The following is a 13,609-nucleotide window of genomic DNA, read 5'->3' on the forward strand; positions in this document are numbered from 1 at the left end:
CCAGCACAGACCAATTATGGCTTCTGCTTTGGCAGGGGGCTGACAGACAGAGACTTTCTGCAATCTCAGAATCATCAATAGCTCCGATTCTGACAGTGATCCTCCCCCCAGGATGAGCAAAATCCTCTCCCAGAAGAGAGGAGCTGGAGTTGAGCACAGTGGGGAACCCTCAGTGCCACCCCAGCTCCTGCCCGGGCTCCATCCCGGATCCCAAACTGGGATCAGGCAGTTTGGGATTATGGCCTTGTCTGGGGCTTCTCAGGGGGGGAAAAAAGCCCAAAAAACCTGTAAGAATAGTTTTAGAGCCTGAACCATGCAAGAAATTAAATCCAAGTGCCCTCTGCTGGCATTGGAGAGAGAGATGGGGCTGAGGAGGGGAGAGAAGGAGGGCGCACAGAGGAGGGAAGTGATGTGAGGCAATGTTCAAAGGAACTGTGCCAGGAAAGGGGGAATGGCCGAAATTCGATCAGCCACAGGCCTGAGAGAGCCTGGGCTGCGGCTGTCAGGCTCGGGACATGAGAAAGAACATGAGAAAGAACATGAGAAAGAAAGAACATGAGAAAGAACATGCCTGTGGCAGGCACATTCTTCTCTCTCTCAGGATTTTTCATAGAGGAGCACAGAGAGAAGAAAAGAAAACAATTTCTATTTCTGCTCCTTGTTTTTCCTATGTGGAATGTGTTTGGACAATTGTATCCCTGGGGTGTTGCTTGGTTGGATTCTGGTGAGGATTGTTTGAGCTGGTGGCCAATCCAACCCACCTGGGGCTGGGCTCTCAACAGAAGTTCATGAGTTGTTAGTTAGATATAGTAATTAGGAAAAGCAGGTTTGTAGTTTTGGTATCTCCTTTAAATTGTATATTAATGTATTATAGCATAGTTATAATAAAGAAATCATTCAGCCTTCTGAAGTGAGTCAGACATCAGCATTTCTTCCCACTGGGCTCACCTGCATTTCCAATACATGCCAAAGAATATTTTTTTGTGTGAGAGCAGAACCAGGCAGGGTGAACAAACTGCTTCTGGTTCAGGGGCAGGGAAGGGAGATAAAACTATTTTTTTAATGTCATTTCTATGTTAGGACAGAATATCACTCTATTTTTTTACATTTAAAAAAAATTACACATTTTCAGTTTCTCATAGGAAAAATCAGTGGTGGAGGCAAGGAAGAAGAAACATTTTTGATAATTTAGCACTTCATGTGGTTATTTTAAAGCTGAGCAGTGTAACAGTGACATTACCACATGAATCTGGTCCTGGAAGAAATGATATCATCCATGCTGATGGGAACCTAATCCCTGAGGTCCAGCAATGCTGGGGTGGTGAGGGTGTGCAGCACTGACGAAACACTTCATGGAAAATCAGTTTCAGGCAGACATTTCTGCACAGAACAACTCATTCCTGCCCTGTTAGACAAGCAGCAGCTCTGATTTTATTGCTGACATTGGGTTTGAATGAGGAAGTTGTGTGTCAAACAGGATTGGAGGGCACTGAGATTTTACTGAGCTCACTAATCCACAGGATGCTCTCAACCGCCTTCGTAAAACTTAAAACAAAGTTTACTATAGATTAACTGCAGCACCAACAGCAGGGCTATGGCAAGAAAAGAATAAAATAAATAAAAGAAGAAAAAATGAAATAAAACAAGAAAAAATAAAATAAAGCTGCTTCTGATGGTGGAAGTTAAATGTGCAACAAGGAAAAAAAATAAAGAAAAGGTAAAAAAAAAAAGGAGAAGCCTGTCTTGCCTGAATGGCCACGGGGCAGTCAGGGCTGTGGCACCAAACCTGGCTGGTGCAGACACAGCTCAGGGAAATTAAAAATGCTGGGAAAAGGGAAATTAAACAATGGCTGGAGCTCCCTCATTGTGTGTTCTCTGCACCTCTGCCTTGAATGTAAAAAACCCCAAAGACATCCAAGAAGTGTAAACAAATGTAGGAAGAATAAAGCATTCTCCTCCTGGAGGGATCTGATTTGAAGTCAGCACTGCATTAACTTGCAAAAACTGATGGTTATTATTATTTTTTTTTTCTACAGACAGTTAACAGCAAAATCTAAATTCAGGCTAACAACTGGAATAAAAATGTCACTTTAAATATCTGAGATGGCTGTTGGTGATAACAGCTAGGCTGCTACATTAGTTTTAATTGCCTCGGATTGCAGATTGAGATCTTTCAGGAGTACTTTGTGTTCTCCTATTGGCAGGGCAGAGTTCAACTGCATGTGTTAGGGAGTCAGATATGAAGAAGTACTTAGATAAATGTGGTCGATATGTGGAGTCTACCAAATATTCCACAAAAACAGTGATTTGTCCCCAAACTTCCCAACTAACATAGTATTTTTCACCTTTTAAGAAGTACTTAGATAAATGTGGTCGATATGTGGAGTCTAACAAATTGAAAATAGACAATATTCCACAAAAACAGTGATTTGTCCCCAGACTTCCAAACTAACATCATATTCTTCACCTTTTATAGGAACTAACACTACAATCTTATGAAGGGTCAGTCAGGAGTAAATTCAAGGTAAAGGAGAAGCTGAAAACGAGCTGACAGTGCCAATTTGGGGTGACCTCCACAACATGTCACTGCCAAAGAATCAGCATTTATAAAACCTTCAGTTCTTGGAGGAATTACACGCAGAACCCCCCAAATTTAAAGCCTGCATAATCAGTAGTTGCTTAGGAATTTCTTGGCAGCCGAGTGCCCATCAGAACAAAGCTACATCTGTGAACAACAAGCCTGAGGAACACGTTCTGCAAACCCCGAAATTCTATTTCCAGCCTCCAATACAGACATTTACAAGCATTTCTGCCAGTAACCAGCAGTAATTTTAGTGCAATGTTTGTTTCCAAGCTCTTGAAAGCACCTACTCTGTGTAAAGGACTGGGAATAGCAACTACCATCTTTACCCTGTCTGCAGCAATTACATTTTTCCTCGCCTTGAAGCTCAAAAAATCCAGGCGCAGACTGGATGGAAAGTGAGGAAATTTTTCTGAATTCTTCCCCTTTCAGCATATGGCTTAGTTTCAATTTTTTTCCAAGCTAGAACAATGTGCTGTACAGGGGACAAGATGATGAATGCTTAATTTTGGGCTCGGTTAAAACAAACAACTTTCTCTAAAAGCAGATGCTTTGTTTCAAAGTGACATTTGGTAAAAACCTCGGTGTCCACATTGTGTTACATCACTGCAGGTCAGCTCCGTGACTGACACACGGGACCAGGGGAAAAAAGGAGATTTCCCTTAACCCTCACCTTGCCACAGCCCCCGGGTGCTCTGAAGGCAGAATTCAGGTTCCTTTCACACCATTTCTTAATCTCCCTGCACTAATCAAGGCTGTTACAAACTTGAGAGATGCTGTAATTTTATCTGTTGAGAATTAATAGAACAGAAACAATTTCCCACCAAGATTAACCCAGGAAAGAGTATTTCACAACTTCTTTCACCAAGAAAGCTTTTCTGATGCTGGAATTTGGGTTTCTTTTACACCATTTCTTAATCTCTTTGTACTAATCAAGGCAGTTACAAACTTAAGCGATGCTGAGAATTTTGTTTGTTGAGAATTAATAAAACAGAAAAAAATCCCCCACCAAGATGAACCCAAGAAAGAGTATTTCACAATTTCCTTCAGCAAGAAAGCTTTTCTGATGCTGATGCACCAAAATCCATCATTTTTTCACATCAAAACTCTCAATGCCAGCCCTGTTTGGGTCTCTCAGAGGCTTTAGTGTCACATCCCCTCCTTCCCAGCACATTTTACAGGGAAAGACAACTTTAAAAACTTGTTATTTCTGTGATAAATGTTTCCCTGTACTTCCAGGCTCCACTAAATTCACATTTTAGCATTGCTGTTCACCTTTAAATAGATATTTAAGGAGGTCAGAGTTATTTACGCTCTCAGGGTTTAATTAGGTGGCCAAGGCCACATTTTGGCTTCCAGTAAAAAGGTGGGAGAGCAGAGGGATGTGCTGGGCTGCAGGTGGGCAGCACTTCCCAAAGGGTGGGGCTGGGTGGGGATGGAGCCAAGGAACTGCACAGCACTGCCAGGGGAAGCACCCCACAAAATCCAGGGGGAAGCACCCCACAAAATCCAGGGGAATCAGCCCAAACCATGGAGGAACCATCCCACAAAATCCAAGGGAAACCACCCCACAAAATCCAGGGGAACCACCCCAAACCATGGGGGAACCACCCCACAAAATCCAGGGGAATCAGCCCAAAACATGGAGGAACCATCCCCCAAAATCCAAGGGAAACCACCCCACAAAATCCAGGGGAACCACCCCACAAAATTCAGGGGAACCACCCCATAAAATTCAGGGGAATCAGCCCAAACCATGGAGGAACCATCCCACAAAATCCAAGGGGAACCACCCCACAAAATCCAGGGGGAACTACCCCACAAAATCCAAGGGAATCAGCCTAAACCATGGGGGAAACACCCCAGAACCATCCCACAAAATCCAAGGGAACCAGCCCAGGGGAACCACCCCCCAAACCACAGGGGAGCCACCCCCCAAGCTCCAGAGAAAGCTGGAGCATAGAACCCCATCAAGCTCTGCTGTCTCCTTGGGCAGACACAAAAAGACTGAAAAGGCTCCAAGCCACCCCCGAGCTGCCTGGGCACAGCTTTAGCTGCCGTGCAAAGCCAGCCCTTCCTCCAGCAGCTCCTGGCAGCTCTGCCTCCCTGCCCCAGCCCTTCAGGGGATGAAACCTTCCATCACCTCCCAAATGAACCCAACTGGGCTGAGCCCTTAACCCCCTCCGGGCCCCGTGGCACCTGCAGACCCCCTCAGCAGATGGACGTGGGCAAAACCTCATTTTTACTAGCAGTTTTACTGGGTGGAGGCAGCAAAGTGGGAGAAGAGAACCAAAAACTGAGTTTCAAGTGTAGCCACAATGGCAATAAAAGCCTTTGCATGGATTTAGTCTTGCTGGAGTGAAATTTGTGTGGCTGTGTCTCTGGCGGGGCTGCTCTGCTGGAAGCACCAAAATCCTTCTGGTGTGGCCCTGGGGTTCTTGGGGTAAAGAGAATTTTTTCTATAACATCTAAGATTGGTTCTGCTCCGTAGCTGGCGTTGGGAATGTTGATAGAGCATTTTGTGGCAATAAACAGGGAGTAATAAAGTTATCTAGCCCTGATTGCTGAATTTGATGAAGGGCTCCCGAACAGGGCATTTGATCATTATGTGCCTTTTCAATATCTGAATATATGAAGGTTTAAAAAAAATTAAAAATATTTTTAAAATAGAAAAAAGATTGCTTCAGCTGAATTTTACAAGCAAATTTTTCACAAGCAATTATTTTCTTTCACTCATGGCAGCCTAGCCAGGGCTCAAAAGCTGCAGAGAGAAAAGCTTCCTGTGATGATGGAGTCCCAACATTCTGGGCTACTTCAGTTTATTTGCCAAAGCAATAAAATTTCAGCCTATACCAGCTCAGAATCTATTTCTCCAATGGACTCGAAACTGCTGACAGCAAAAAAAAAGTGAAACCTCTGCAGCTTAATCCCCACTTCCCCTCTGTTTTCCAGACAACTCCAGTGAAGTGATCACAAACATCCCTGAAAGTGGCGCCCAAAGATGAGTCTGCAGAATTCTAATTGTGTTTTCGGTGTCATTGTGTTTTAAATGCCATCGTGTTGAGGCCTGTCTTGTGATCAGAATAAAGGACCTTGCTGTGTGCAGAGGCAGGTGAAGGGGCACTGCTGGATTCTGCATCACCTGGGCTGTGATAAAGGAGGAATTTGGAGTTTGTCCTTTCCGGTTTAAAGTTGAATCTCCGGTGCTTCCTGTGCACGAGGTTCTTTCCTCTGCCCTGCAGCAGGTGACAGATTTAAGAGGAAATGATGAAGTAAAAGCAAAGAGTGGTGATAAGAAGTTTATTCTTCTTCGAGGCTTTTGAGAGTTTGTTTCCAGAAAATGACACTTCTTGAAGGAATTTGTAAGCATCTTCAGCCTGCTCAGGGCTGCTGCAGAATTTCCTGTTTTTGTGTTTTCAGAGCTGCTGAGCTGCTGAAATTGCCAGTAAAGCCCAGGGTGTGCTATCCAGAAGAGGTGGAGTCTATAACAAATCCAGATTTCTCACTGATATTCTCAGAGATTGTGTGACTGGACAGAATTCCACCTCCAGTCCCACAGCCACAACCCCTCTGTGTTTATCTCCTGACACACCATCCTTCCATGCAGGAAACCATGGGGATTTCTGCTTTAGGAGTGGCTTGAAAGCCAGCTGCAAACATTTACATCCCAAAAGGCGTCAGGTGTTCATAAAAAAACCTGATTTTGTTGTGGGTGCAGAGCTGTGAAACACAAACTGGAAGTCAGGGCCTGGCTCAGCGTGAGCAGACTCGGCTCCCAAAGTGGAGGATTTTAAACTTCCAAGGGGGCAGATCCCGCTCACATCCCCTGCTCTGGGGCAGATGGGTCTGGCATGGCCAGCAGGGAGGGATTTGGTGCTTTCTAGGCACTCTCAGAGGAGTTTATGGCCCTGCAGCCCACCTGGGAATGCACAGTGGGAGCTGAGCTCAGCTCCAGACACACAGAACCCCACTGGGAACCTGCAAATAAACCTCTGCATGCTGTCAGACAGCATTTCTTGCACAAAAGCTTGCAATTTGGATCCATTCCCTTTTATATTTATCAGATGTGTAAAACCCTTCCAAAATGCCCCCATGAAACACTCCCTGAGACCCTTGATCAGCATGATCTGCTCCAGTTGTGCTCCAAAGCATAAAAGCAGAGAATATTGTTGACAACGGGCTCCAAAGGCAATGTTTGGCCTTGGCTGCTCTTTTCCTTAGTCCTGCAGCCCTTTCCAAAGCTTTGATTTCCAAATGACTTGTTAAGTTTTCCTGGACATGAAAGCTGCACTTTAATATTCCTTATATCCATGTGGAATGCAGAAACTCTGCTGAGCTGGGGATGCTTCCCTAAGACCTTTCTGAGCTGGGGATGCTTCCCTAGGATTCCCTAAGACCTTTCTGAGCTGGGGATGCTTCCCTAGGATTTCCTAAGACCTTTCTTCCTCTCGGTGGCTGCTATGGGGAGCCTCAGTGGCTTCCTCAAAGCTGCTGGTGCTGCTGCTGGCAGGAGGAATCAAACAAAACCAGGCAGTTCCTGCGTGGAGCCCATGCCAGCTCTCAGAGTGGTTTTATTTCATCTGCAATGAGAGCCCTGTGCCAGGGAGGGCACCCACAGCCACTCGTGGTTCTTGTTTCTGTGCCAGGAGCGTTTCCTCACTCCTCAAATCAGCCCCTTTGCCAAGTGATGGGGTCAGGGCAGCAGCCCAAATCCCTGGGAGCAGAGAGTGCCCTCAGCACAGGCCTGCTCCCAAAGGGGAGAGCTCTTCTCCTCCAGAGAAAGCCTGCTCTAGCCAAAATATAAAAATAATTTATATCTACACAGTCTATAATATAGTAATATATATATATATATATATAGTAATATATATATATTCTATATATATATATTCTGTATTTTCAGCCTGGAAAAGAGAAACTTTTTTTCTCTTCCACTGCCTGAAGGAGCTGCAGGAAAAATGGAGAAAAAGGATTTCCAAGGGATGGAGAGGCTGGAAACAGGGGATGGAGGTTTGGGTGGGATACAGGGGAGGAATTCCTGGTTGTGAGGGTGGGGAGGGGCTGGGATGGAATTCCCGGAGCAGCTGGGGCTGCCCTGGATCCCTGGCAGTGCCCCAGGCCAGGCTGGACACTGGGGCTGGAGCCCCTGGGACAGTGGGAGGTGTCCCTGCCTTGGCACTGGGTGGGCTTTAATGCCCCTTCCCACCCAAACCCCTCTGTGATTCTGTGCTAATATAACTGGTCACAATCATAATTTTTATTTGAAAATTACTGAAATACTCTTACTGAGGTAATCACAGCAGTGTGATCACATCATTTATTCCCCATGCTTTGATAAGAGCTCCTGTCTCACACCTGGCACTCCCACAGCCCTGTGTGACCACGGGGGTTGTCTCCCTGCCTGTGCTTTATTCAATTCAGTCTCGTGTCATGTAGATTTTATTTTATTGTTAAATTTTATTATTAATTAAAATATTAAATTTTGTTATTAATTTTATTTATTAAAGCTTAATTTTATTTCTTTCTTTCTGTGGAGCAAAACTGGGTAGGACAACCCCAATTCTTTCATGCTGGGGCTGCACAGGAGTCACTGGTCCTGCCCAGAAGGACAAGGAGGGGCTGTGGGTCAGGCTGGAAACCTGGGAGCAGTCCCCAGGGATGGAGAAATCCCTTTGTGTGGCATCAAAGTGCCAGTGGGGGGAGCAGAAAGAGCCTTTGTAATTAAAGAACCTCTGGTCTGTGCTCTCTGCACAGAACCAGCTGCAAGTTTTGGCTGGGCACCCCAAAGCTGCAGCCAAAACCCCACAGAACTGCAGGGGCTTTTCACCTCTGTCCTCTCTGCTTACTAGAAACACAGTTCTGCAGAATTTACAGAATTCTCCCTTGCTTTCCAGGTGTAATCTTCACTCAGATAAAGAGAGGATAACTATTCCCTCACAGGCAAGGTTTGTCTGTGCTGATTTATAACTTAATGTGACATCAATCATCAGACCACGGGGGATGGAAATAACAAACTTGGTTTGAGCACTGAAGCAGCAACTGATTTTTTGTTTCAAAGGATAAGTATTAGTTTATTTAAAGATAAGGATGTCAAAATATACAGTATTGCATCATTAAGATCAGTGTGGATTAAAACGTCAGGTCCCTGGCTCCCTATACAGGCTAGGATGGAACGAGCAGAAATCTTAATTTTCTGTAAAATTTATTAACTACAGTTATTACAGGAGTCTTGTGAAGCAGAGAGCTGCCTGGGCAGCTTTGATTTTGGCTTTTATTAGGATTAATTACAAGTATGGATATAAACAAACATCGGGATGAACAACTAAAGTTTCCTACGACCTAAGGAACATTAATTGCGGGCTGGCAGGCACAGCCCGGCGTTAGGGGATGTGGCTGCCCTCTTGCGTCCTATTAGAACCTTAAATAGCTTTTAATTAGTTATCCCACCCGCCCGGCCAGGAGAGGAGCCGCCTCAATGGCGTCAAGCCTTTGCATTTTAGCGCTTTAATTTCCATTGATGAGCCGGGGGAGCAGGGCTGGGTCACCAGGGGCTGGGTCGGGCTGAAGGCTCCGCTGCACTTCAGCTCTGCGGGAACCCCAGCAAAGCCACTGAGCTGCTGTTCGGCTGCAGCAGAACATTTCGCAGGGGATTTGTGCTTTCCTGGCTGCCCTCGAGCTCTCTCAAGTGAAGGATCCTCTGCCCGGGCCTCGCTGCCATCCTCTGCCACGTGCTTTGCTTTTCTGTGCCATTCATTGAATTCTGTAAATCACAATGGGCTGAAAAATCCTATATGAAACCGGTGGTAACCTTGTGCAGCTCTGGCAGATTCTCTGCTTTTCCTGCCATTTATTGAATTCTCTGCCACCCTCATACCTAACTTACCCTCCACTTAACTCACTTCATCCACAGCACCTTACCTTTAACACATTTCATGGGGATCTTTAGAGCTGCTTTCTACAGGTGAGCAACAAACCCTGCCAGTGACTACCTGCAGTGATACCCCGGGGTTTGCTTCAGCCTCGGGGGTTTGTGGCAGCGTGGGGAGGAAAAGGAGTTATTCCTGCTGCCAGAAAGGAGTCATTTCTGCTTCCAGAAGGGAGTCATTCCTGCTGCCAGAAGGGAGTCATTCCTGCTGCCAGGAAGGAGTAATTTCTGCTGCCAGGAGCTCCCCGAGAGCTGCTGAGCCTCCCTTCAGCAGCCACGGCTGGGCACTACTTGGATTTCCCAGCAGGGAGGATGGACACGGGATCTGTCTGCACTTCAGCATCCGACATCCTTTTGGAGCCCTGTGGGACGAGAGAGACACCTTTAGGAACATTTCCAACTCTTTCGGAGTGGTCAAGTCTGGAATTGTGTCCTAGACTTTTGCTGCCAGGTATTTCTCACTGATTTAATCTCCCTGCTTCTCTTCATTTAATATGCACAAATATATGAGCACCATCTGCATCATGAGAACCACACGAAGTTGCTGCCTAAATGTGGGGGTTATCTCAATATAATTGTCTCAATTGGCATGGAAACAATTGTTTTCAGGAGCTGGGCTCACACAGCAGAGCCAGGCTGCTGTGTGTCTGTAGTACTGGAGTTTTGGCATAACTTTCCCTAACATTTCCCTGCCCTAAATGCTTCACTGCAGCCCTTCTAAGAGTCCTTCAAGCATGATGAATGGTGTATTCTAGCCAGCCCTGCTCTAGGTTAAAGGAACATTAAATACTTTTATGCATGACAGGTATTCGACAATGTTCGAGTGATAAAGGTTTTTTTTACACTGCAAACATAATTCTAGGTTTGGAACCACTCCAAGACACTAATCCAGCTTAGATGAAGGAAATGTATAGCTCTAACTATACCAACTACATTTTTCACTAACTGATAAAAACTTGGCTCTGGTTTAACGTGCTTGACCTAATTTTGCTGGCCTTGAAGCTGCCAAAACTTCAGCAAAACGGACCCACAAGCAGTGTTTGAGGTCACTGTTAGCACTGCGGGGTGTCAGTGCTGTTTGTAACCCAAATCATGCCTTGCTAAGCAGAAAATCCAGCAGGACAAAGCTAAAGGTGACTCTGTGCTTTCCCTAGGATAGGAACCAGGCAGAACAATGTGTGAATTGTCCTTCCCTGAGGCTTCTGTGTTACACAGGGAGAGTGAAAGGTCTCGACTTATTCATCCCCTTCAGGGAAGTAAAACCAGCAAGGTTTTTGCACTGATAAGACTCCACCTCACTGATCTTTCTTTAATTTTTCACCTTGGAGGATCTAAGTATGAAAATGAGCAGCCAAAAACAACAATGGACTGAAAAATCCCATCTAAAACTGATGGTAACCTTGTGCAGCTCAGCTGCCTGCAGTGGCTTTGCTTCTGCTTCCCCTGATGTTGAGTTTGGAGGAAGCTCTAGAGCAGAATAAATGGGTTTGGCCACTTACAGGTAGCAGCGAATCCATCATTTATCCATCAGCCAATACTAAGTGAGCTCTTCGTTCCAAATTTACCCAGAAACCCTAAAAAACCTCCACATCAGGTAAGGATTTTCCATATCACAGGAGTAATGGGGTCTGCCAGCTCCAGCTCCTGTCTGAACATGATGAAGCGACTTCTAAACTGATTAGGGAATAAGATGATAAAATTTGCCTTTCTTCCTATAAAAGGGTGGAGGGAGGAGACAGGAGAGGAGGCTCCTGGGAGATAATTCCCATTTTTGCCTCATTTAGCACTCGCTTTGCTGCAGTCTCCTGCTGCACCCATTTTCAAGGTGCTTGCTGATTAAAGCAGGAAGATCAGCCTGGCTGATGATTCCTGTTGAACTGGAATTTCCAAGCCCTTCTTTCTCCTGAAAGAAAGAACTTTGTTCTGCCTTTTTTAATGGACAAATTCCAGCTCTGCCCTGGGATTCAGGAGCTCAGGTACCACCAGCTCATGGCTTTGTGGCAGCGAGGTTGGAACATTTGGGCAGAGCATTTTAAAGTGCACACATAGCAAAATAGTGGTGCTGGAGTACTTTTTCCACCAGATTTTGCTCAGGAAAAGCCTGGCTCAGTGCAGCACATCCTCTGATCAGAAAAAACCCAAATACTTTCCACGTGCTGAGCACTCCCAGCTCCTGACAACTGCACTATGAGTTATTCCAGCTCAGGAAACAATGTTATTAATCTTTTTTCCCCCCTTTTTCTTTCTAATCTAATCTTTCAAAGACTCCCTTAATACACTTGCTACAGTTTATAAATTAATCTCTTTTACCATAGGAACAACCTTATCTGTGCTCAAACCCCGCAGCTGGGCACTGATGCTGTTTGCTTGCGAGAATGGCTCCAGCTGTAGCCAAAATTTCAGCATTTGTAGCCCAAATTTTGGCATTTGTAACCCAGCAGCTGGGAGCAGAGGCTGGAGCTGCAGTGTTTAATCTGCACTCCTGCCCTGTGGCATCCTCCTGCTCTGTGCCATTCCCAGGGGACTCAGGATCCAGGAGAGGGTGGTGTTAAAATCCAGAACAGGAGTTGTTGGGTGGGCACAAGCTGGCTGAGCTGCTGATCCCCTCTCCAACATCTCCTGCTCCCATTTTATCAACTAAAAGCTGAATTTCTCTGCGGAGTTGCTCGCAGACAATCGAGCTGTTACCTTGGGATGGCAACGCTGGCACTGGTTGGTGTCTGTGATCTAATTATTTTAGATCAATGATTGCAACTTCTGATCACCTAGGAGATGAGGAGATTATTTTTTTAGATTGAAGAATGAGTTTCTTAGTTCCTGGTAACCTTGAGGATATTCTAAGAGAGGTAATAATAATAATAATAATAATCCATAATTCTATTTAATGAGAATTTTTCCCATATACGGACTTCATTGTTATGTGGTTTGCTGCCACGTTGAAGCACAATAAAATGACCAAACCAACTTCACTGTTGTCAAAAATGTCTCTTTTTTTAGAGTTAACAGGAAAGGGAAGCTGCAGGAGCACTCTCTGTAATTGCAGCAGAAGATAAGGCACTGCACAGCCAAACTGAGGCAGAGTGAAAAAATAAATCCTACAGAACTTCTCCGCTTCCTCTACACTGATTCTGTTTTATTCCTCAAACGGTCTTTTTCCCTCTCACAATCTCCTCCTGATCTAAAAGCTTTTCTTGCCTTTTCAATCTGAGCCACCTTTCCTGCGTCTCTTCTTTCATGAATTTTGAAGGTGTTTCTGCACTCCTTCAGATCTCCCTTCCTGGAAGAATTCTAAATGTGTGTCTCTTGTTAAACTCCACGAAGGAGTTTTGATTTTGATCCCCTCCCTTGATTTGGAACTTGCAGGGATTTTGTCTTGCAGGGATTTGCTTTGGCAGGGATATCCCAGCTGCACTCTCACGGGGGCAGGCAGGTTCCCTTGGTAAACCAGCCCCACCTCCACTTTCCCTTAATTTTTTTCTTTTTATTTTAATTCCCTGTAATTTGTAGGAACATCGAGCCATTGAGGCACGAACCCCAAACCCAGCGCTGTGCCAACAATTCCTGGGTCAGCACCCAGGCCTGAATTTTCCTTCCTTTCCCAAAACCTTGCTGCTCCTTGGCCCGAGTTGAAGCTGAAGCACAAACCCCACATGGAGCAGAACCTGCGTGCCTAAACCAGCTGGAAAACAGCAAAAAAAATAATAAAAAAAAGGAAGAAAAATGAACGTACAAGGCCTTTAAAAAACCCTCCCAGGGACTGCCTCTTCTCTGTCTTCTTGTAGGAGGGCTCCTTGCTGTCGCCGCCGTTGTGGATGGAGTCGGGCTCAGGTGCTGGCTGCTCCCGGGGCTCTGGCTGCTCCTTGCCCTTCTGCTTGCCCAGCTCCAGCGTGGATTTCTTGTCTTTGGAGCCCTCTTTGCTCCTTGGGCCCCCAGGGTCGCTCTCGGGTGGGGCAAGAGGCTTCTCCGTGGCGTTCAGAGTCTGCAGCGGTTTCAGACAGGGTGTTTTTAGTGGGGAATGGAAAGAGTGCAGAAGGAGATCCATAAAAATGTTAGGGGAAAAAAAATCATAATTGGAAAAATGAACGGGCACCTGGCAGGAGGAA

The 13,609-nt window shown here is 45.5% G+C and overlaps 1 protein-coding gene across 1 annotated transcript in view; it reads right to left on the minus strand.

Moving 5' to 3' along the window:
* Positions 1-8,621: 8,621 nt before the first annotated feature.
* The window catches only part of BCAS1 (brain enriched myelin associated protein 1), a 34,400-nt gene continuing 29,412 nt past the window's right edge, over positions 8,622-13,609 (minus strand). The window contains exons 11-12 of the mRNA XM_077787068.1: positions 13,237-13,485; positions 8,622-9,868 (exon numbers count right to left, since the gene is read on the minus strand). Coding sequence (XP_077643194.1) covers positions 9,794-9,868; positions 13,237-13,485 — 324 coding nt within the window. The 3' untranslated portion in view covers positions 8,622-9,793. The remainder of the gene's footprint in view (positions 9,869-13,236; positions 13,486-13,609) is intronic.

The sequence above is a fragment of the Lonchura striata genome, chromosome 17 (genome assembly GCF_046129695.1).
Source record: "Lonchura striata isolate bLonStr1 chromosome 17, bLonStr1.mat, whole genome shotgun sequence".
NCBI lineage: Eukaryota > Metazoa > Chordata > Aves > Passeriformes > Estrildidae > Lonchura > Lonchura striata.